Source organism: Nematolebias whitei, chromosome 17 (genome assembly GCF_014905685.2).
Source record: "Nematolebias whitei isolate Nwh7 chromosome 17, NemWhi1, whole genome shotgun sequence".
Lineage (NCBI taxonomy): Eukaryota > Metazoa > Chordata > Actinopteri > Cyprinodontiformes > Rivulidae > Nematolebias > Nematolebias whitei.
Genome location: NC_056514.1, coordinates 21,437,419 through 21,461,739, shown reverse-complemented (window position 1 = coordinate 21,461,739; position 24,321 = coordinate 21,437,419). Strand labels below are relative to the sequence as shown.

The 24,321-nt window shown below is 40.0% G+C and overlaps 3 protein-coding genes across 3 annotated transcripts in view; 1 reads left to right on the top strand and 2 right to left on the bottom strand.

Moving 5' to 3' along the window:
• Positions 1 to 5,007: 5,007 nt before the first annotated feature.
• On the bottom strand, positions 5,008 to 11,134 carry tepsin (TEPSIN adaptor related protein complex 4 accessory protein). Its single transcript, XM_037691348.1, has 13 exons — positions 11,096 to 11,134; positions 10,748 to 10,820; positions 10,326 to 10,417; positions 10,147 to 10,240; positions 9,995 to 10,062; positions 9,799 to 9,880; positions 9,602 to 9,673; positions 9,326 to 9,517; positions 7,234 to 7,417; positions 6,061 to 6,174; positions 5,910 to 5,988; positions 5,689 to 5,823; positions 5,008 to 5,598 (listed from the first exon to the last, which is right to left on the bottom strand). Exons 1-13 carry the CDS (start codon positions 11,132 to 11,134, stop codon positions 5,008 to 5,010), a joined length of 1,815 nt encoding a protein of 604 aa, XP_037547276.1.
• Positions 11,135 to 11,384: 250 nt separating this feature from the next.
• ndufaf8 (NADH:ubiquinone oxidoreductase complex assembly factor 8) lies at positions 11,385 to 13,385 on the top strand. Its single transcript, XM_037691350.1, has 3 exons — positions 11,385 to 11,659; positions 12,838 to 12,948; positions 13,024 to 13,385. Exons 1-3 carry the CDS (start codon positions 11,567 to 11,569, stop codon positions 13,042 to 13,044), a joined length of 225 nt encoding a protein of 74 aa, XP_037547278.1. The 5' UTR covers positions 11,385 to 11,566; the 3' UTR covers positions 13,045 to 13,385.
• A 250-nt stretch (positions 13,386 to 13,635) lies between these two features.
• slc38a10 (solute carrier family 38 member 10) overlaps positions 13,636 to 24,321 on the bottom strand; it is a 29,564-nt gene continuing 18,878 nt past the window's right edge. The window contains exons 10-17 of the mRNA XM_037691351.1: positions 22,285 to 22,391; positions 22,038 to 22,191; positions 18,641 to 18,799; positions 18,126 to 18,563; positions 17,976 to 18,053; positions 17,551 to 17,571; positions 17,116 to 17,256; positions 13,636 to 15,084 (exon numbers count right to left, since the gene is read on the bottom strand). Of these exons, the coding sequence (XP_037547279.1) occupies positions 13,922 to 15,084; positions 17,116 to 17,256; positions 17,551 to 17,571; positions 17,976 to 18,053; positions 18,126 to 18,563; positions 18,641 to 18,799; positions 22,038 to 22,191; positions 22,285 to 22,391 (2,261 nt within the window). The 3' untranslated portion in view covers positions 13,636 to 13,921. The remainder of the gene's footprint in view (positions 15,085 to 17,115; positions 17,257 to 17,550; positions 17,572 to 17,975; positions 18,054 to 18,125; positions 18,564 to 18,640; positions 18,800 to 22,037; positions 22,192 to 22,284; positions 22,392 to 24,321) is intronic.

Below are 24,321 nucleotides of genomic sequence, written 5' to 3'. Positions count from 1 at the left end.
TCTTATTTATGGGTGGTCTGACTAATGCACTGTGTTGCAAATAGGAGATGTGAAAGTGATTAATTGGTTATGTAGTTTTCTAAATCCTTTGACTTTAAAAAAATGTTTAAAATCCTGTGATTTCCAAACTTTAGTTTGCAACCCACAGTGACACACTCCATTGTAATATCCAGTACATACCAGGTGAGTACAAGTACCAGCCTCCGACCAGTAGTGATAGTAACCCCACCTATCGTAATACATTGATCAGTCCTGGATGTTCTAGGTAATTCCCTCTAAATACCAGGTACGTACAGTTTATCCAGAAAGTATTCACAGTGGTTCACTTTTTCCACATTTTCTTGTTACAGCCTTAATCCAACTTGTATTAATCTATTTCCTAAAAAAATCTTAATACAATAACCCACTATGATTGGAAAAATATTTAGATTTTTGTAAATTTATATAAAAAAAAAATAGAAAACTAAGAAATCACATAGTATTCACAGATTTTGCTTAATACTTTGTTGATCCACCTTTGGCAGCAATTACAGCCTCAAGTCTTTATGATGCTTCAAGCTGAGCACACCTGTCTGTAGGAAGTTTGTCCCATTCTTCTTTGCAGTACTTCTTTTTCAAATGTCTCCAGAGATGTTCAACCAGATTCAAGCCTGGACTCTGGCTGTGCCCCTCCAGGACATCTTGCATGTGCTTTGGGTCGTCCTGCTGAAAAATGAACCGTCGCCCGTCTGAGGTCAAGAGTGCTCTGGAGCAGGTTTTCATCCAGGATGTCTCTGTACATTGCTGCATTCATCTTTCCTCTATTCTGACTAGTTCCTGCTGCTGAAAAACATCCCATAGCATGATGCTGCCACCACCATGCGTCACTGTAGGGATGGTATTGATTCGGTGATGAGTGGTGCCTGGTTTCCTCCAAACATGACGCCTGGCGTTCACACCAAAGAGCTCAATCTTTGTCTCATCAGAACATGGCAAAGGCTGTGAATACTTACGTAAATGGGATTTCTTAGTTTCCTATTCTTAATTAGCAAAAATCCCCAAAAAATATTTTGTCACATTGTCATAGTGGGGTGTGTGTAGAATTTTGAGGAAAGTGGAGCGCTGTGATACTTTCTGTACACTGTTATTACTGAGCTGTGTTATGTTTGCTAGCCCAGTTTAAATATACTAACTTTGCTAAGAACTATATCAAAGAACACAATAACCCAAACAGTTGAAACTACAAAAATCAGTTTTGTGTTTATGATTTTTTTAAATAAAAATTACAGTAAAATGGAGATTATCTAAGTATTTCATGACCCACTGTGGGTGCCTCAACCTCAACTTTTGGAACCACCACCATGTGACCAACAGGCCCCAGTTTGTCCAAGTTGGAGGGTGTAGGTCCTCAACACTGACCATGCAGCAGCACAGGAGCACCTCAGGGTGCAGTGCTTTCACCCCTCATCTTCACTCTCTACACCACTGACTTTCAAAACAACTCGTACACCCACATGCAGAGGGTCTCTGATGACACTGCAGTTGTGGCATGTATTAGTGGGGGTGAGGAGGGGGAGTACAGGGGCCTGGTGAAGGACTTTTTTGTTGGGTGGTCCCATCAGAACCAGCTTTTGCTGAATGCCACTAAAACCAAAGAGGTGGTGCTGGATTTCTGCAGAGCACCACCCCTTCTACAAGGCCATCATCATCGATGGATCGGAGGCTGAGGTGGTGTCAACCTTTAAGTATATTGGGCTACAGCTGGACTACAGGCTGAACTGGACTACAAATATGGATGCTGTGTACAAGAAGGTGTGGAGCAGAATGTGCTTTCTCAGAAGGTTGGCCTCTTTTAGTGTTTTTTTTAATACTACATTTTTTATCTGATGTGTATTTATCTTATTGTTTGTATGAATGGGAGCTAGACTGACACATAATTTCCTTCGAGATCAATAAAATATAAATCTATATCTATCTATCTATTGCATGAAACCACAAAAACAACACGAGACTATACAACAAATAGAGATTTATCCATCGGTTGTTGCTGTAACAAAAATACAGCCTGTTTTATTGTCTAACATGACTTCTGGTATTTGTTGTGGACAGTTTTACTGCAGTTTTGGTAAATACTGCAGTAAAAAGAGTTAAACAGTGACAGCAATGTTCTTTTAGATATCGAACACGTGAACATAATAACAAACACCGTCCTGGTTTTAAATCATGCATTCTACAACCTCGTATATATTTATACACAATATATTAAAGGCTTACGTTAAATTTACACAAACATAATAGCTTAGTACAAAAAATATATGGAAGACAACTTTCATTCATAGGTTTAAGTTCCTAAGAAAAGCATCTGTAGTGCAAATTACAAACAGGAAGTTTCTCGGAGGTTCAGAACTTACTGTAGAGGAGTGAGTCGTTACTAAACACAATCCTGAGATAAAAAAAAAAACACTTCAGTACTTGTGAAGCTAAAACATTACATCTTCAGCAAATATTTCATCAACTGGAAAGCAAACTTGACAATTGTATATTCCTATTTGAAAATAGAAACGGGTGAAGCTGAACTTTCAGGACAGCTGTGGTGTGTTCAAACACACTCATGAAGACTGGAAACTACGAGTCACGAGGTGATGACTCGTTCTCCCCCAAGGTCAATGTCTTTTGTTTTATTTTATTTTATTAAACAATCCACACCTACAGCAAAGATTACAATTTCTTTTTTTTTTAATTGCCAAGAATGATTTATAAAATCATATGCAAGCTAAGGTTTTATCACTAATTATCCAAATTTCAATCTGAACACTTCATATTTTTGATTATACATGAGCTCAATGAAACCGTGCAAACCATGATCACACAGGAGGTAAAAACATTCCTGGACTCTAAAGTGCTGAAGTGGCTTAATCTCATTTTATTTTCAGGTTTTGTGAAGCAGCAGATTCCAAGTGAGTTTCAAGATTCTGGGTTGAAAAACATTTTAAAAGGAAAACTTGCACTTATTTTTAGTAACTGGTCGATTTGGGCGTCATTCCACATTAATTTAACCAAGTTAACTTTAAATAGCAGCTTAATTGTGTTTCTTTACCCTAGTCTAGATTGTTAACATTAAGACATTTTAAAAGTGTTGTTAAGAGAACGATGGTTTTAAAATCAGCCCTGAATCAGAAAACGCACTTTTAAACACGAGCTGCAGATTTTCTGTCCAAAACAAACCGAGCCAAAGCCAAAAGTGAAACTTAAACGGTTGCCACCCCAGCATCTTCAAGATTTATTTATAGGAAAAAATAAGATTGTAAAATAATTATATTTATATTTTTGTAAGGTTTCCAATGTGAATTTTTAAAATTTTACAGATATACCAACAACTAGACAAGCTGCCAAAGCACAGTGGGGAAAATACTTTTTTTTTTAAATCCCCTGCTTATTTTTGAACCCTCAGATTTTTATGGTGGTTTAATTTTAAAGAAGATAAACAGGAGATTAAATAAACATCCAGAAAAAAACATTGCATACAAGTTAAAACTTGATTAATAACCTTCTGGGGCCAGAACATATGTGGTCCCTCACATCCTGGCTCCTGCAGACTGTTAATGAGTTTACAGACACTCCACATCAACGTTGTTATCCCACTCCTGTCCACTGATCGTCCACTCCAACCTCTCCAGAGCTGCCAAAGGATGTCGAATAGGTCTGCACAAGACTGGAATGGTCCACAAGAGCATCAAGAAAGAAGCTTGGTGAGAAGGTCACAACTGTTGGTGCCAATAGAAAGAATGGAAACATCTGACCATCAGCCTGAGCTTCATGCACAAACTTTCCTCATGAGGTGTTATAAGAAAGATGACGAATCAGACCCACACTTCAGAGGAGCTCCTTAAAATCTGAAGGCAGCAGAGACCAAGAACGCTATTAGTAACGCACAACGTCGTGATGAACTGAAATCTTCCAGCAAGTTCTACTCGTACAGGCACTTGTACAAGTCTGGTTTAAGTTTTCCCGCAAATATAAATGTGGACTACCATATGTTTTTGGACTATAAGGCGCACTTAAAATCCTTGAATTTTATCAAAAATCAACAGTGAGCCTTATGGATTATTAATTCTGGTTGTGCTTACTGACCTCAAACTGATTTTATGTGGCACATGGCGCTCAAAAATCTGTCAAAACGAACTTATTTCGATTAATGCGCCTTATAACCTGAAAAATACTGTATATGGAACCCTGAGACGGGGCCCCAAATTCCAGTTCTGCAGATCTGGCATCCTGTGACAGCTCTTTGGACTTGCCCGTGGTGGTGGAGTGACTGATTGTCATCTCTTTGCTCTGTGGGAGACAGACTTATGCATCGGTTGTAAGATATCAAATTGTACGTCTTTTAAAGGTTTGCAAATCATCTTTTGTTTTATGTAATGCTTTTATTCTGGATTTTTTGTAGATATTATTTTTCTTTCCTTTAAATAAATAACCATAAAAACCATGATTATTTCTGGGCAAACATACAAAATCAGCAGGAAATCAAATAATTATTTTACCCACTGTGTTCAGACCATTGTTGCTCTATCATTCCTAATATTATAAGATGTTTTATTACACATCAGTGTTGGTCAAGGAGCTTTAAAAACTCTTATAAAGCTTCACCGTTTCTGTATTTACTCCTCTAGTGCAACGAAGGAGCTTTAGCCTCTTTTTTTTAACAATCACATTTGTGGAAATATTTTTTTAAATGGACCCAATGAAGAGATCTTCACTTTCCTTGGCGTGACAGATTTGTGGGCCCTCAAACAGGTTGTACACTTATTAAAAGAAAGATCAATTTCAAATGATTGGCTCGTGGCTCAGTTTGCTTCTTGATAACGGATTTTGACGAGACCTACATAAAAATTCCTATATTCTAATCATATATTGCAGTTACAATTTCGCAGATCAGAAAATCAAATCTTAAGAGTTATTAAAATTTAAAACGCATGATGACATCGTTGTTACAAACTGTCCCAGGCCTACAAACAGGGTTGGTGGTCAAAAGTTGAGAAATGAGAAAGCAGATGCTGTCTGTGTTTTATCAGATGCAAAAACATCACAACTGGAGGAGACTTCCTCACTGGTTTGAGCTGAGTCCGAGATCTGAACAGTTTCAGTCCCACCTAACCTGTCCGTCTTATCCCACTCAGTATGTGGTGTATCACTCTCGCACACCGTTCTCCCCTTGGTGATCAGCTCCATTCCTCTGAACAGAGACGGTCTGCTCTGACTGGACGACACACTCTCAGGTTCAGGTGACCAGGAGCCACTTCGGTCTCTGATGAGCTCTGGATCTGCAGAGGGGGATTTTACATCAGCAGGTCTGACTAGCTCTGCTGGATTTTCTACAGATTCTCGTTGAGTGATGGTGAGTTTGTCCCCCTCAGGAGCAGTTATCAGCTCCTCTGTGGAACATCTCCACACCTGGTCCAGATCAGAAGAAGCCGGCTGATTAGATGTTTGGACATCTGCAGAAGAGGGCTCAGACTGATAATGTTGATTAGTTGTTGCCTGGTGACTGTTGTTCACTGTATCCTGCCTGGCAGCTTGTTGAGATCCACCCATGAGAGCCTCAAACTGTCGAAGGATCTGTTCGAACGAGATAAGCGCACAAATGCTACCTCATCTGGAGCAGTCTCATCCTATTGGTCCTCGGCTTTCTCTCACTTTGTCTCTTACCTTGGTAGCTTTGTTGGTCACGGGCCCCGGAGGCCCTTCGCTCAGCTGACGGAGTCTGCGTTGCGTAGCGCCGAATATTTGTTCCAAGGAGAGAAGGTCAGAGGTCATGAGGCATGAAACAGCACACAGAGCCCGCTGTAAGTTGAGAGTACAGCAACATTATAACAGGAAAAACCCAAATCATAAAGAAAAGCTGATCAGCAAAGCATCTTTATCGTTACCATTTGAACAGCGTACAAAGGATCTTGAAGCTTGTTGGAGAGCAACTCCACCACAACCTCACAGTTAAGAAGGAAGCACCTGGAAGGTTCGTTAGAGCACAAATTGAGCTGCAGTTTTCAAAACACAGAGACGAGAGGGAGATATACTGACTCTTTGAGGAAGTGTTGACTCTCCTCTCTGGTCAGGAAAACTCTGGAGCCCTCTGTCAGTTTATTAATGAGAGCTGTCTCCTGTCCACAGTCACCCAGCTGCAAGGCTTCTGTCCTGCAGAACAGCAACAACAGAGACTACCAGCTCACACGTCTTACTAATGAGTGGTGAAGTAAACCTGAATATTGCTCAGAGTTTCAGAGATAAATATATAATGAACTGTGTGTACATGTCTACACCGCAATTAATAACGTCATTTGAATATCATCTTCAGAATAACATCAGCACTTTTAGTAAATACAGTAGTCCATTGCTACTTTGCGGTTCGACTTTCATGGACTCGCTCTTTTGCGGTTTTTCAATGTAAGATCGTACACGACACACGATTGTCACTTTTAATCTTACTCAAGTGACTGGGACGGTACGGGATAAAAAGTTAAACAAAAAACTATACTTTGGACAGGTGCAGCCATTTTGTAGTTTTCTTTCCATTAGCCTATACTGTAATACAGGTCAAAAGAACTACACTACCCAGAAGCCAACAGTGTTTCCAGCCGCTGCTTTCTGCTGAAATGGAGGGAAAGTTTTGCAACGCAAACTCAGAAGTAACGATCGATCTATTAAGCTCACAGAACTGGCAGGAAATCGCAAATAATCCTGAAGCTCAATTATCCACGCACACATCAACCTGGACGGGGCAGTGGGTTTTGTCGCTGCAGGGTAGGTCTGCAGAATCAGAACCGAGACCAACCAGAACCAAGCTGCTGGTCTGCAGAGCTGGTGTATACCCATATACAATTTTGCAGTACTGTACAGTACATATACGTACGTTGTTCAAATTATGTAGGTTTAAGAGTTTGGAACATCGCAAGAGTGTGGGAAAGGTTTATAAAGCCTTAAGATATATATATATATATATAAGTGTGGAGAACAGCTGATCAGCTGCAGCAGGAAGTTTATCCTGCAGCAGTAAGAGCTGCACAAAGGTGCAGGAGGTGCTAAAAAAAGTAAAATATTTTTAATAAAAATTCCATGCCAGTCGTGAGGTTCATCCATCAATCAGCCAATTGTGTGTCATGTCTAATCTTATTTTGAAAAACCGTGATAGAGGGAGTCCGCAATAAATGAACCGCGAAGTAGCGAGGGACTACTGTACTGTGTATCTCCACTGACCGTTCAGAGAGGTCCCCATTACTCTCTCTGCTGGCTCCTGATTGGCTCCTTGTACCAGCCGACTTGCTGCCCACAGATGTTCTGCTGTTGGATGCAATTTCTTGAGAAGAGTTGTGAGAGGAGCTGTTGTTGCTGTCAGTCTCCTCCCAGCCACCCCCTACCTGCCCTGGGCATCGTTGGGTCACTGTAAAAAGTAAACACATTTTGGCATGAGAGATAGATTCATTCAACCTTTATTTAAACAGGTTAGTCCCATTGAGCCACAAGGACTCATTTACAAAATGATATATATTTTTTTTAATTCTTTTTTTTTGTTATTTTTTTTATTAACCTAATGAAATGAAAGTTGAACGTTTTGAAGAAATGCATTTTGAACACCACCTTACATGCCAAAGTTTAAAACTAATATCTTGCACAAATTGTTGGTCCAAAAATTATGTGTTGGGGATGATGCTCGACTACTACCACAACAAATTTTACCTCTATTTGTATAAATATGACTAAGAAGAAGCTAACTTTTTTTAATTGATTTATTGTAGCATCCATCTTTAACGGGGATGGCACTAAAAGTTACGGTAATTGTAAATGGGTAATCAAGGATTAGTTTCTGAGAACTTCATGCGATATTTTGCTAACAGACAAATGCACTCGCACATACAAAAACAATTAAATACCTTTAATGCAAACAGGAGACAAAACCATAGGATAATAGAAAGTGCAGTTTATTCTTGAAGATGTTGCTATAATAATAATAATAATAATAATAATAATTTCGGGTCCCGAGTCGGCGGCCCTGCCTCTACACCATCTCGGCATGATTTCATAGGTGAAAATATCTGGACTAAACATACATGTTTATAACATGTTCATGAAATTCAAGTTTGCTGTCAATTACACCAAATTTTTTTATTGGATCATCACGAGTTGCAATTTTTTTTAACCAAGATATTATGCAAAACCGCTACATTCAATAGACCACTGGTTAGAGAGTTATAGATCACGGATCAAGAAGTCAGAATTGTTATGGTGAATATATCAGCGTAACGATAATAAAACAACTAAAATTCTGTATCAGGTGTCCCAAAGAGACCACATCTAAGTAAAACAAACCAGGTCCAAGTATAGAACCTTGAGGCACCCCGAAGGCCAAAAATTCTAAAATAGAAGTACCATCATCAGTAGCAACTAGGGGTGCACCGATTTATCAGCCCCAATTTCCTTAATTTTGGGAAATCAGACGATACTTGCATGAGAAACCGATTGTACCTATTTTTTTTGTTTGTTTTAACAATTGTCTTGACTTCATTTATATTTCAGAGCACTACCTCATGGCCAGTTAAAACAAGTGTGTATTGTTTCTAGAATATTGTTCAAGGGTATGTTTTTCAATAAAATAAGATTGGAACATTGAAGGTGCATTGTGACCTTATAACACCTGACAGTGTCGCTTATAAAACAAAATCGGTATCGGTCAAAATTGAAACTGGCAGGTCAGACATTTTAGAGATCGGCGATCTGTGATCGTCCAGAAAACTGCAATCGGTGCACCCCTAGTAGCAACATAAAATTCTTACTTAGACCGATACAAAGCAAAATCAGAGCTTCCAGCCCTTTCTCTGCAGCGTAATTGATCCATAATGAGCTGATCAACAGGGTCAAGAGCAGCAGGCAAGTCTGAAAAACTAAAAAGAAAGTTTTATCCTGATCTCCATTCATAAAGTCATCATTAGCAACTCTAAAGCAACTCAGTGTTGTTTCTGAATATAACATGACTGAAATCTGACCATGTGTCATTTTCTTGTACTGCATCTAGCAGCTTTAAAAATATTTTATATAAACAGTAGCTTTAAAAGATTGAGGAGTAAATCCCAAAAATTCAGATCTAGACAAGATTTCTTGACAGGATCATCACATATTCTATGGTGAAGGCACATGATAAATAACATAATTTTGCTGCTGGGGGTGTATAATGTGTTCTCACTTAAAAATTACCCAATAAATACCATTTCCCAAACATTTACTTTTAATTGTAAATCCAGGATTTAATCTAATCAGAAACCCCAGGTTTTCCATGATAACATAAATGTCTGACCTTCAGCTCTTCTAGCAGGCGTGTTATAGGCACATGCAGGTACAGCAACCTCTATGGGTGCAGATGGTGCCACAACTGCGCAGTAATAGTTGTCATGGAGACGGATGCCCTGTTGCTCCATTGGGGGTAGAACAGCGCTGGCAACTACCTCAGCAGCTTTTTGGATCTTGTCTAACAATGAGTCACTGCCTGCTGTGAGATCCAGGTAAAGATGTTTCAGTAAAGAAATTCACACACAGAACAATTAAACTTATGGTTGTGTCGTGCGACACTCACCTGTCCCCTGCTTCACTGAACTGTGTCCAAAGCCCTGCAACCCTGGCCTGTGGGAACTTGTTGATCCCATGCCTGGACAGAAACAAACAGATTGCCTTGTACATGTTTATATTTTGGGCAACATTGCTTTTAACGGAAAAGCTTTAAAAGATAAATAAGACATTGCTGAACACATCATTCACCAAACACTTACTCACCCATCGTTGGAGGAGCTATGCTGTGTGAAGTCATACTGCTTTTGGTGAGAACCACATCTGAGAAAAGTAACCGAGCCACTTCCTGTAAATAAATATTGTAATAAAGCTAAGCTGTCACTGAAATGATAATTAGTATACAAGCCTATCAAACAGAGATGACAATTCTGGTGTTGATAAGTTTCTCCCTTCACCTTACCTGTGCAGTTTTCCTCACTTTCTGGTAAAGTGCTGTGCCATGGATGGGATCAGGTGGGCCACTGTAAACTGAGGGCAAACCACAGTAATAGAAAAGTCACCATTCAGTCACAAAGTAATAAGAAGGAGATGGAGATGAACGTAGTGTCTCACTCGATGCTTGCTGGATGAAGGTGGAATTCCTTCTGAGCTCTGTAAGGAAATGATTTGACCCATGGCCACAGAGATGGACAAAGATCTTCAGCACCTGACTCACAGGAGATAAGAATCCTTACAGACCCTCAGACCAGAACAAAAGCAGAAAGATTGTGCTCCTGATGTGTTGCTTTTACCTTCAGTTTGACATGACAGGATTCAACTTGTAGCCTCTCTAAAAGGTACTCCAACAAACACTGACCACAACCGGATGACTCCTGGCAGATCTCTGAAGGGTGTTTATGGTTAAAGGCATAATAATTCAAAGCATAATGACAAATTAATGTGACCGTGTAATGTCTAAATTGCCACTTTAGTGCCTTTCAATAAATGTGAAACTGAACAAAAAAACAAAATCAAGAGTAAACTGTTACGATCACTTTAATGGACAGACAAAGCATCACTGGATTAATGTAGCATTAGACAAGCTGCTCAGACAAATCAGACATATCAGGTTATCAAAAGGTATGTCAGATATCTCTGTAGTGATAGCACTGAAGAATTCGAGAAAGTCCAGAAGATATCAGGTGAAACACCAACCAACACCAACCAAGGATACTTCCAATCTCCTGGAAAAGGTAGCCAGGACAGGGCGTTTCATCATCTGCTGTCGCCTTCATGAGGGTGGGAACCTTACATTGTTGGAATAAATATTGAGATACATGTACAAAGAGATTCCCTATTTGTAGGCATTATAAAGTTTCAACAAAATACTTGTAACTTTAATAAACCTGACATCAGGATAACACGACTACCGGTAGTATGAATGTTGTTAGCTAGCAGGCTAATAGTAGCAAGCTTCGAACATAAACTAAAAAAGACAGGTCAACATAACGCTCTACTTCTCCAATTCCTCTTTTGGTATTTTTTGTTTTGCCGCAAAGCACTGCCTGTAAATTGAACTTACTTTCTGAAGAAAAGCTAATCGTTCCATAAATGTTGCCATGATTTAGCAGTCCAAGCTGCGGGTAACTCATTTTCCTGTAATAGTTGAGGGCGGGGCCTACGTTGACATGTAGCCAATCAGAAAGCAGCAAGTAGTATTTGTGGAAATCTATTGGTGTTTAGCTCACGGCTAACAGCTAATCAGATTTCAGAATGCCGGTCCACCTTCGAGACCTACTTTTATTGACAGGTATGCGAGCCAATCACATTTGAGTATATCCTGCAGGAACGTTTTCGTGGTGACCGAGTCATCAATATGGCGCTGTCCGTGGTTTACAAGAATACCGTACCTCCTGTATAAAAAGTATATGTCTTTTACATCGTTTTAGGGTTGTTGATGCGTTTACCAAAACAACGAGCAGCACTGGGTTTTGAAATTACTTTTTTTTTGTCTATTGTTAATGTCGATCACAAAGCGGGCTTGTGTTAATGTATGGTGATCATAATGTCGGGGTCAAATGTGTGGAGTCGCAGCCGGGAGAGGATGAGACTCTTCTCTGGACTGTTTGCACAATGTGCAGAAGAGGTAAGCGTTCAGAGCAAGGTCTGAAGAAAGACTGCTTTATGTTTCATTAGTCCGGCTAACAGTTAAAACCTCAACTAAACTGACTGGATCTTACAGCAATTTTACTGAAACATTTGAATTTATTTTATTTTTAACATTGCGTTTGAAAATATGTATTTCTTTATCAATTTGACCTAATTTCTCAAACTAATATTTGAATTAATAAACACAATTGTATATTTATGACTAAGAAAAATATTTCAGTAAGCAGAGAATTGTGAATGAATACATGAAATAAATGGTAAAGACCTCTTTTGTGGCCCATAATGGTAACTAAACATCTCAAACTGTTAATCTTGAATTCTTTACCATTTCAGTTTTCACAGAAATACAAAATATAAAATTTAATGGGTTTAGTCCAGGGTTGTCCAAAGTGTGGCCTGGGGGCCATTTATGGCCCTTGGAGTGATTTTATGTGGCCCACAACTGCAGTTTAAAGATGGTATAATTTTGACCCATAGGCTTAAGAGATTGATGTAGACCTTTTGCCAATTTAATGATAATTTTTGTATATATTTTTTTTAGGTTTTAACAACAGTGTATTAAAAAAAAAATCTAAAAATTAATTTTGAAGTTCAATACAATATTTTGACAATAAATCAAATGAATTAAAATATAAAGAAAATGTTACTGTTTATGAAGCTTTTAATGTTTTTAATCTACAATAATTTAGAACACGTCCACCAAAATTAATCAATTTTGCCCTTTATCCAAAATATTGTTTATACTGTTAAAAAAAACACTAAAATTATATATGCTTTTTAATATTTATTTCTTTATTTCACATTTTATTTGGCTCACAACTCCTTTCATCTTTAAGGTTTTGGCCCACATATGAAAATGTTTGGACACCCCTGCTTTAGTTACAAACTATTTTATTGGGATCCCTCAACATTTTTACTTTTTTTTTTTTTTTTAACCAATCTGTTGAGCTTCAGATAACATTCACATAAATATCCCACTTACAGTTCAGTGGCACATTTCAGGAAAGCCATTCTGACCTAAACTTGGGAAAAGTGGGCACAATGGACCCCAGCAGCGCTCTTAAAACAACTACATTGTAATATAAAAATGCACAACAGTCACAATTATTAAGCGCACAAAATCAGTTTCCAGCATTGTTGTGTTTTGTGCTTTAGGCAGCAGCGTATGGAAAGTGTGTAGCAGCAACAACCAAAAGCAAACAGGAGCTGAAGAAGGACCTGTGTGCCCAAGAGTTCCAGGCACTGAAGACCTGCTTTACCAACGCAGTAAGTCAGAGTTCACGTGCGTTTTAAATAAAACCTACCGTTTTGATTCATAATAATTTCTCATTTATTTTACAGGCCAAGAAGAGAGCCAAATGAATACAAAAAACAGATCTGCAATAAAGACAAGTTTCATATCAAATATTTAAACAGACTAACTCGACTGTTCTTGTGGATTTTTTTAATTGATTCTTACCAGTAAAACGTCTGAATACACGTACAAAAATACTCTTGTACAAAGCTACGGTCCTGGACTTTGAGGTGCTGGAATCTCCAAAGGACTTTGATCATGAAGACCGACAAATACAGCCCAGCGTTTCCAGTCCATCTTGTTTTAATAAACGTCTGAACAAGTGAAAACCACCAAGTAAGAAATCAAAACTGGCATGTTTAGTTTAAACGTGTTCTGCAGCATGTAGACAGAGAGGCACTAAGAAATCAGCAGTGTAAAGATAAAAGTGGAATGTTTTAGTAAATCCTCATTATTCCAAAAGGCTGTATGGCTACATTATGTACTCACAGACTGAGCTACAACTGTTCCCTGGACTGAATATATACAACAGTTACAGAAGAGCTTTGACCCACAGTATGTTTGAGGTCAGAAACACAATAAAAAAAAATTACATCTGAAAACCACAAGTTTTACACGCAAGACAAAATAAAGCTCAAACTCCACGAGCTGCTCTGTAAAAAGGAAATTCAACTGACAAAAACATAAAATCCACTTCTTCCAGTCCAAACCCGATTTGCATAGATGTATTTACATTCACACAGTGACCTCTCACAAGTTTTCCTCTTTAAAGACTAAAATAAGTTAATATTTACATACTTTGGTGAATAATATGGGTTTTGTTTGGAGAATAAAGAAACAAAAGTCTGGTCCCGGTCCTTTCAGAAGGACTGTAAGGCAGCAGGGTCCACTCTGAGGAGGTTCTGCACGTGGACTATTCAGGCCATGAAATAACATGTGCGTGTGTTACTTTGTTCCATCATCATCTCCTGCGGCCTGTTTCATCTGCCTGGAGTGCACCACCGCCCCGGCCAGCAGCTGCTGCTCCAGGGCAGCGTGCAGGTCTGAGCCCCCCAGCTCCAGCAGAGGCTCCAGCCCTGGAACCCCTCTGGACTCTGCGGAGTCCTTCAGGGGCCACGCGGCCTCTCTAGGTCCCAGTTCCCTCCGTCTCCTCTTCAGATCAGTGTCTCCCTGCTCCCTTGCTTTCTCGTTGGAGCTCTGGGGGCGGGGCTCGGCTTTGATGGCCCTGTAATCTTCTAGAGCTTCTCCGGGGTCTGCCTGAGCAGCAGCTTGTTCTTTGAGGTCTCGTCCTCCGTTTTTCAAAGCCTTGCCCTCTTTTCCCTCTCCCCCCTGTTCAGCTTCTTTTGTGATTTTTGCCTCTACGGCCCTCTGCAGCACAGCCAGCCTCTCCTGAGTCTCCACCTGCAGCACTTGATTTGCCCTCTCATTTATTTTACCCTCTGCTTGCTGAAGCTCCTGTACGAGCTTCGCTTTCTCCTGCTCCTCTCTTCTCTCCCTCTCCAGTCGCTCCTTTTCCACCCTTACCAGAACTTCTTTTTCTATCCTCTCCTTTTCTTCCCTCTCTAACTGCTGTCGTAGTGCCAGCTTTTCCTCTCTCTCTCTTTCCAGCTCTCTCTCTAGTTTGTCCTTTTCCAGCTGCTGTTCTTTGGCCATACTGTCCTTTACCTCCACGTCGAGCCTTTCCTTCTCTCGTCTGGACTCATCTTCTTCCTTGAGATGTTTTTTACGATTGTCACCGGTCTCTTTTTCTTTAGCTACACCTTTCTCCTCAACTTTCACTTGTTCGGCCTGATCGTTTGGAGCCACATGTGGATGGTCATCAGGTTTTTTGTTTCCTAGTGGCACTCCTCTTGCTCCTAGCTCGCTCTGCTTTTGAGACTCTCCTCCAGGTGCAGCGTTGTCATCCTCCTTGTAAGCCGCTGCAGCGTCTGCTTTAGCGCCGCCAACTTCAGCCCCAGCTGGAGCCTGATCCTGAGGCGCAGCGTGAGCCTCGTCTCCTGCAGCCTGTGGAGCTCCTGCTCCTCTCAGCTCTGGTGCCAGCTCAGACTCGTTGGGCTGCACCGCTCCACCCTCCTGGACGCTTTTCTCCGCCTCGACCTCCCCAGCTCCTAGAAGTAATAAAACATCACATGTGATTCAGAACAGGACATTATGACAGTATGTGCACTCTGCACGTTCCGATTATTAGGAAGGAGGTTTCTCTCAACTCGTCATTTTAAGGCAATTTCCCAAACTTTTAATTAAATAATTGTATAATGTTTGGCCTACAAAAGAGGTTCAATTAATATTCAGTGAGGTGCACCTAAAGAAATCTGTACGCACATACATGTACATACATAAATATGCTCACACACACGTAAAATCAAACAAATAATGAATAAATAAACGGGTAAAAAAACGTGTGTATGAATGGATAATATTTATTAAACATAATATAATATAATATAAATTTTGGCATGTTTTATATTATTAGAAATGATTTTAAAACCTCTGCAGTCGTGTACTCTGGATGTTTGTCAACTCTCAGGCGACAAGAATAAAAAAAAAAAAAAACATGTATATCAATTTTTTTTCATTTAGCCTTTATTTATCCAGGTTAGTCTCATTGAGCCACGAGAACTGACGATCAATTGACGTTACCAAGATTTGTTGACCAGTCAGTGAGTGGATCTGTCAAACTAGGTTCGTTTTCTGTGACTGCAGGTTACATTTGATGTGATCGTTTAAATAATTTTGTGTTTAAATTTAGAGTATCATTGCAGATTTAAAAACTTTTTTTTTTTTATTCTGAAATGTGGAAAATAGGTTTTTAAATGTCCACAGGAAGAATAAACACAGAGTGGGTAAAAACCTCCAGTTTTCTTCTCATCTCAACAGTCATGGTTTGATTTATTGAGCTTGAAAAACAAAATCTGCCGGCCTGCGGGCAGGAATTAAAGTAAATGCTAGAAAATCTGTGTTGCTTCATATTAATTACCCTAAATGCTACAAAGCGTGTGCAAATTAAAACATTTTTTCTAGTGAAATTAAACAAGAGATCCGGATCTGAACTGTGGTCTGCGATTTGTGGACTCAACCTACAGTGATGAAGCAAACACAAGAGTTCACTACCAGGCAGCTTCCTTACCTCATGTCAACAAACAAATCGACTGGGAAATGACTGACGTGATTAACAAGTAATCAAATGGGTTTTTTTAAATAAGAAGGTCCAAATGGCCACGACGCCCCTGTGAAATGCAGCTAATTTGACTATTAAAGTGCATTTATTAAGTAAAAGTTCAACGGAGACACACCTTTACTATAATGTCGAGCAAATAAAAATTGTTTTAGGTGTTTATCTTGTTAAATTTTGAAGAAATGTGCAGCGTTCCTCCTTGATTTTCTCCCTGTCTGCGTGCTCTCGGAGCACCGAGGCAGCGAATACTTTTGAAATGCAGCTGATTTGACCATTAAAGTCCTTTTATTAAGTAAACATTAGACTGAGACACACCTTTACTACAAACTTGAGCAAAAAAATAATTGTTTTTAAGTGTTAATATTGTTAAATTTCCAAGAAACACACAGCAACTTGTCCCTCTACGCGTTCTTACTTCCACGTACCGGCTTTTGAGAAACGGCTGACTTGACCGTCAAAGTGAAAAGTTCAACTGAGACACACCTTTACTTTAATTACGAGCAAACAAATAATTGTTTTTAAGTGTTAATATCGTTAAATTTTTGTTAAAAGTTCTCCCGTGCATGCTCCCACGTCCAACATTTGGCAGCCCATCGATTTTTGGCACAACACCAGCCCACATTTCCAGGTTGTCATCGGTGACGTATAATAGATGTGACGTATACGGCGAAGCAGCGTATTTGTGGATTTTTCCACTTTATTAAACATATTTGGACTGATCCGATTTATAGGGCGGTGCGACGTGTACAGTGGAAAATATAGTACTTATAAAACCAAGCACAGTTTAAAGGTAAAACTATAAGAACAAAATTATCCTGAAACTGCTCCAGGCAGAGGGTACGGCCATGATTAATAATTTTAGTTTAAAATTACGCCAACTCCTTTCTAAAACATGTAAATTAGAATATAAAATAAAACACTTTAGAATGAGGGACGATCAGCCTCGTGTGGTTTTTATCCTCACCGGCAGGTTGTTTCTGGTGGATTTCCTTGTGTTGCTCTTCAATGACTGCCAGTAACTTCTCCTGCTGGTCAAGAAGTCTCTTCTGTTGCACCTGTTGCTCCTTGATCACCTGCAGCAGCACGGCGTGGTCGAGCTGGCCCTCTGCAGAGACAAAAGCGTTGGCTTTAAAACAAGCAGGAAGCAGCGCCGTTATGGATCCATTGAACACCAATCTTTAAACGGAAGTTTTTGACTGGAACGAACAGCTGCAGAAACACAAACTATGTTAGCGGCCACAATGTATAAGTTTTTTTATTAGCATATGATCGAGTGTTCCATTGTTTACAAGTGCACTACAGTTTTAGGCAGTTTAAAATAAAAACGCTGCTACATGAGTAAGTAAAACGTTTGAGTGACAGACGGCAATAAGGAGAAGAAAAGGCAAGAAATTCGTACCTGCGACCAGCTTTTTTATCACTGTAATTTGAGTCCAGCAGAGAAAGATGAAGAAAGAAACAGAGCAAAAGAAAACCACAGAATATGAAAGTGAACAGGCCAACAAGCTGAAACATCAGAAAGAGCATAAACCTTAAAAAAAAAAAAAAAAGCTATAATAAGCACTATGAGGTTAGAAGATATAAGCAGCAATAAGAAATCAGAAAAAAAAAAAGAAAGCAGCATCCACCACCAACGCTAAACAAGAGCTAAAATACAGGAACAAAGTTTTTAGCTGATCAATCAGGAATGACTATCAAACTTCGTTTAGGTTTTTACATGTTGTAAAATGAGTTTTAGATGTGGATAAGATTCAGTTTCAACAGAAAGCAATAATTTATAGCTGACTGTATTAAAACTGTTAATTAAAATCAAAGTTAACTCACCCTCCATCTTTTCATCTGCTGTGTCTTTGCTGTCTGCAGCTCTTTCAGCAGGATGATGCTCTCCCTCAGGAAGTGCTGCTAAAACAATTTAAATGTTACATTTGTCTTTAAATTTCCTTCTTTATTGTTCTCTAAAGCACGGGTGATCACCTTTTTCTGCAGACTTCACTGCTTCATTGACTTGTGCTCCTGCAGCCTGAATGACTACGACAGCTGCGTTTTCTGCATCTTTACCACCACTGAGCTTTTCCACCTCCTTCAGCGGAGCGCTGTCCTCCTTTTTGTCCTCCTCTGCGACAGCTTTCTCCAGCACCTCGTTTGACACGACGTGGCCGCCCGGTTTCTCCTGCTCGTTTCGGACAGCAGCCTCTGCGTGTTTCTCCTCAACCTTGTCGCCTTTCCCGTCTTCCATCTTCAGTGCGGGTTCTTGCTCCTCGGCTTTGTTGGGTTCTGCGTCAGCACTTTTAGCAGGGGGTTCCTTCTTTTCCTCTTCCAGTTCTGCTTCGTTTTTTCTGGAGTCCACCATGACACCGTCGTGAGGGATGGGGGGTTCGTGGCGATGGGCCTCTCCCTCTGGCAGTGCGACACCTGAACGGACAGATGATTGTGGAATCTACGCAGCTCCAAGTCTGGGTAAAGTTCTGGTTGAGCTTCAGGAGTCTTACCGGTGTCAGGGCGGTCCAACTGCACCACCTTCTCCTCCTTTCTGTCAGGAAGTTCGACTGGTCCTTTGATTTGAGGAGGCTCGTCCTGATTGTTCTTTCCATCCACAGGTTGAAGATTAGGATTTTCTTCTCGTACTACTTCCTTTACCGGGAGTTGGTCTGTTTAAAAACAGAAAATAACTTAAAATTATTAGAAAGTGACTTTTGCTGCCGATCATCATTTTACTATGATTGAATTCTGACAGAAACTCTTTGGGAGACTCTTTATTTCAAACAATAGCTTCTGATTTGGTTAAGTGGAATTATTGTATTGCACTGCACAACGCAGACTGACATTGTCTGTGTGTGTGTGTGGGGGGGGGGGGGGGGGGTACAGCAGTCTGTTAGCAAAATATTCATTTCACTAACCCACAAGTTTTACTGAAACTTGCAGGATGTAATTACTGAATGCACATCTACAACTCAACAATTCAGTCGACCCAATTCAAATTTACTGTAACGGCTAATAAACATTAGCACACGATAATAGCTATAACTCACTGAATTTTACTGAACTAAAATTTGGTGTAGTTGTCATACTATTTGTTTTTACTACTGACTACTACACCAGTCAGTAGTACAAACTACTTCAGTAGCAGCTAAGAGTAATTCCCAACACGTACTCTGAGCACTCACAGCTCTTGCAATATTACATGAGATTGCACATAGTGCTGGGCGATATGGACCAAAATTAATATCTCGATATTTTTAAGATAAATCGCGATATACGATATATACCTCAATATTTTTCTTTCCATAAAGTAATAACAAAAATATATTTGAGTCAAAGCTTTGTCCCAATTGTCAGACAGGCACATTTATTACATTTAGTACAAAATAAATGTCTAAAAAAAATAAACTATTTACATATATTAAAGCTGTTTATTAGACATTTATTTACATATATTAAATAATAATTCTCTTCAGCTGGGGCAGCTGTGGCTGCGTGGTTAGAGCAGTTGTCCTTAAATGCAGGAGTTGGGGGTCCGATTCCACCAGCTGTCACATGCTGAAGTGTCCCTGGGCAGGACACTGAACCCCTCCGATGTGTGTCCCATCAGTGTATGAATATGACAAAGCTCTGATTATTATTTGTAGAGAACTAGAAGAATGTATGAATGGGTAAATGAGGCACAGATTGTGTTGTAAAGAGCTTTGAGTATCTTGGTAAGATAGAAAGGTGCTATACAAGTGCAGTCCATTCAGCCGTGCCGCCTTCACGTTAGTAAGCGTGTGTGAACTACAGCTGCAGGTCCGAGAGGAAAGGTCCGAGGTGGCGACATTAATAAACCAGCAGCTTATCATATCGCTAAGACATGGTCCCGTCTCAGCTGTGGAACAAGACGGCTAAAGCGTTAGCCGTCTTGTTAGCCACTAAGGACTTGTCTTTAGCGATCTGATAAGCTGCTGATTTATTAATGTCACAGCGCCATCTCTCACCCTTCCTCTCATAAGGCACAGCACGGCTAAATGAGTTCTGACCTGTGGTTTGTTTCAGGGAAGGAGGTCTGTCAAACCTGCAGCATCACACACGCTCATACTTCACTGTTTTAAACGGTGAAAAAGATTTTGTAGTTCCGACCTTTCGATTTGTCTACAGAAATCATCTTTCTGCCCCTCATCTGTCAATTTAAATCCAAACAATTTTGTTCAGCAGCTAAGCTGCTGTGTTTCTCCCGTCTTTACTTGTTGTGCTAAACGTCCCGCCACCTCCTGGAGAAGCAGGAAGGAGGGGAGCATGGCTGAGGGCTGTGTGTTGGTGTTCAAGGAGGGAGGAGGGGGGCCGCGTGGGAGAAAGAAGACAGCAGGAGGATTTCCAAGTATAAAACTATCGTTTTATATCGATATAGTCTCAACTTATATCGCAAAAAAAAGAAGAATCAATATTTTTAAAATATCGATATATCGTCCAGCTCTAATTGCATATAATATTATTTACAAGGTTTGATCACAACTGTTCTTTTTTTAATCATGAGATAATTGTCGTTTAAAACTCTGGAACAAAAGGCAGTGGGTGATGTGCATTTCTTCAAGAAATGCTAGGCCTTTCAATTTACATGTTAACTTTAAACAAATTTCTCTACAACTGAGAGTACTACCATACAGTAAAAACAGAGTATTGTAAATATGTGGTACCCCAAACACTTGTGTATGTGTATATACATGTACATATGTAAATACATGCATATGTATTCATGTATACATATCTATAGGTTAATCATGAATGTAGTAATTGTGTATTCTGCTTCATTTTTTGATTAATTCATATGTGGGGTTTTTCTGTATATTTAGAACAGGCTACTGGATGCATCAAATTTACCCTGGGGTTAATAACATAATAAATCTACTAACGATGTCTGATCAAAGGACCCACTAGGTGGCAGCAAATGTCAAAAATGCACATGCTGGCAAAGCTGGTACATACTGAATATAGAGAGGAATAAGGAAGATTCAAAAGTGATGAACAGGAAACAGGTGCAGACTGTGGCCTACATGGGCTTCACTAACAGAGAGGAAAGGTACAGAAAACAGAAGGCAGAGCGTTTCCTGCATCGTTGAACAGGTTGGAGCAAAAAGAAATGTGGTAAGAAGACGAAGAGGTGGTGAAATGTTAGGTTTCCCCTGCTGACTCGTTTTAACCCCAAAACTGCAAAATAAAAAACAACATTAGCAGAAATGGGTTCCTCCAGAGTCTTATCTCAGTTTGTTTGATCTTTCACCAAATTCATATCAGTCCTTTTGCTTCATACAGCCGGAGCTTGCAGACATTTTCTAGCAGCCACAGGAGAGATGAGAGTAGACGAGGCTGAAGACAATGTATTATAACAGAGAGAGGGGGGTGGGGGTGGCAGGAGAAATGAACAGAGGCAGAGGGGAGGAGAGAAACTGCCAGAATTTGAAGGGCATCAATCTCGCTTCATCAATGTCAAGAACTCAGCGCTGCTTTCAGATATTATCAAGAGGTTATCTCTTCAGCCTGTCTGTCTGTCTGTCTGTCTGTCTCCGTCTTTTCTTCTCAGAGGGATTAAAGAAACTCCTCCGCCGTGGCTTTGTGCTTTGTTTTAGTCTCACTGGCCCATTGCCTCTGGTTCATATCCTCTTTACACTGTTCGTTTAAGGTGATGGACCAGTCTGTGACTTTCAAAGGAAAACAAGAAATAAACATGTCTCCTGCATTGCTGGTGCATTTTACATAAAGTAATTACAAGAAATGGTGTTGTCCAATCGCACTGCATACAGCCCCAGCTCTGGCCCGTTCAAGTAAATGTTTCCACGGCTCATTAAAAAAACACTTTCATTTCCAGTCCATCAACTGGGTAAGTGTCTGCCAGCCATTAGAGGAAGTCATGATCTTTACCGTGCGGTTCTGGGAGGTCTGGTAGCGGCTGCCCGTTTCTGTCAGCTGCTGGGGGAGGGTGAACTTGGACGCTGGAGCTGGAGCTACTGGCCGAAATTGAGAGGGTGGTGAAGGTGCTGAGGAGTAGGATCCCCAGGCCAACACACAGAACGAGCTACAACACAGAAGGACAGAATATGTGAACAATCTAAAAAAAATTAAGCAATTTAGGATGTTCACTAAAAAAAAAAAAAGGGTAGAGGCCAACCTGAGAAACAAAACCATTCTTCTGGATTTTTCTGTAGATGAGAGCAGGGCATATGAAGCATATGAGACTGCCCATTGTGGCACCAGTCAGACCTAGAATGGTTTCCACTGAGAAGAGAAAAACACAGAAATATGAAAAGATTCCCACTGAACATTCACGAGAAGACGTCTTGAAGTTTTCATGGTCCAAGTAAATAAAAAAGTAGTTGAAATATTTGTCGTAATAATGAAACAAAAATTTGGGAACTTTAATAAGTCAAAGTTACAATAATTAGGAATAAAAAAATAAACTAATGTAATTCAATACTTTCGCTAATAGGTCAAATGGTTGAGCTTCTACATTTTTTAAGTGCTGCATTTGGATGGAAAGTTGACTGAACGAACGTGCTACATAAAAAACATCAAAGGAAGGTTTGTATTATTTGAAGCAGCAGTTCTCAAACTAGGGTCCTCGGACCCCCGGGGGTCCGCGAGCCAGTGCTTGAGGGTCCGCAAAAATAAATAAATAAAATTTTATACATATATTGCTTTTTTTTTTTTTTTAACAAGCACATAGATGTTTAACAAATTAACCCATTAAAATACACCAAAATGCAGGAAATCACATCTACTTATGAATAGGTAAAGTTTTAAAGTGATTTTTGATGCTGTTAATTTTCTCAAAACTGTAATCTTTGGAAATAACAAGTCTTAAGTATTTATGTTACACAAATATTTCCATTGCATTAAAGAGACAAACTGATTAAAATTATTTAATAAACATGAGGGTTATGAGGGGGTCCCTGAACCCAAAATGTTTGAGAACCACTCATTTGAAAGAATGCACCTTCAGTCGGTGCTCACCACCTTTCATGCGAGTTTTAGACAAAGATCATCTCATGCTGAGAAATGACAGATGTACCTGGTTTCAACAAATCTTGCAACATTATATGGAATCTGTCGCGCTTAGAAAAGCTGAGGATTACTCTCAGCTACACCTACTTTTAGCACATCTGTAAAATTAAATAAATTAGTGATTTTTTTATTTTTTTTTAAATGTTAGCTGGCTTTGGTGGCCGACTTGAATCATGCAGACTCCAAAAGGTAAATCACTTGTGGATGTGCATACAATGATTACCTTGTGTAAGTTTCATTAAAACGTGTCAAATGTGTTCATGACATACTTAGCTAAGAGACACATTAACACACACACGCACAAAAAAACATTAACACCCACTTTCGCCTCTCGGCAGTGGGCCAAAAAAAAAAGAGAATCAAGTTTGCCAGATCTCTAAAATTCAATTTCACTTTTTATTCCGCCCCCCCCCAGATCTAAAATTTGTATTGGAAGCTAAATGTATTCCAGTGTCTGCCATTTATAGCATCTATGGCACACTGCTGCTGGCGGCGAGCGGACAGCTTTGGCCCAACCCATGTCTCTGTAGACCGGCCTGCTGGGCATCCAGCCCGGAAACCTATCGCTCATCCAGAGGACGGACACCATATTGTTTCCCTCAGATTTAGTGTCCATTCTCCCCGGGGTCCTCACTCCATTTCTCCTCAGTCTATTAGTCTGATTAGATACACAAAGACCCAACCAACCCCCCCGTGTGTGTACATGTGTGTGTCTGTGCGGTCACCCAATCAAAGCTTTAACAAACAACCAAAACGATGAATGAAACATAAAGTAATGCTACAGCCTCTCGTCTCCACCGTTTTGGAGGCGAATGGTCAAGGGAAACGAACTTAAAGAAGCTGACAGAGAGCCAATATCGGTGTGCGCATGGACTTGTGTTTGTGCGGCTGTGTTTGTGTGCGAGTGTGGAAGAATAACAGCCCTATCTACCTGTCAGCCCATCTAAAAGGAGATAAAAGTTGGGGCCCTGATTTAAAGACTGTGTTAGAGTGTGACAGTCACTGACTCGTAAAGTCACATTCACACACATCGTAAAGCTCCCCAGCTACTCCGCCCACATAAAGGAACACATGCACCTTAAAGACCTCCAGCTAGCCACACACACACACACACACACACACACACACACACACACACACACAC

Bases quoted from the DNA above. Each gene is read 5' to 3' on its own strand.
- tepsin (XM_037691348.1), bottom strand. From the start codon at position 11,134: ATGGCAACATTTATGGAACGATTAGCTTTTCTTCAGAAA. The intron at 9,881-9,994 runs GTAAGGTGAAGG...ATTTATTTACAG, and splicing joins AAGTGAGGAAAACTGCACAG to GAAGTGGCTCGGTTACTTTT. The intron at 9,518-9,601 runs GTGAGTGTCGCA...TGGATCTCACAG, and splicing joins TTCAGTGAAGCAGGGGACAG to CAGGCAGTGACTCATTGTTA.
- ndufaf8 (XM_037691350.1), top strand. From the start codon at position 11,567: ATGGTGATCATAATGTCGGGGTCAAATGTGTGGAGTCGCAGCCGGGAG. The intron at 11,660-12,837 runs GTAAGCGTTCAG...TTTGTGCTTTAG, and splicing joins TTGCACAATGTGCAGAAGAG to GCAGCAGCGTATGGAAAGTG. The intron at 12,949-13,023 runs GTAAGTCAGAGT...TTTATTTTACAG, and splicing joins AGACCTGCTTTACCAACGCA to GCCAAGAAGAGAGCCAAATG.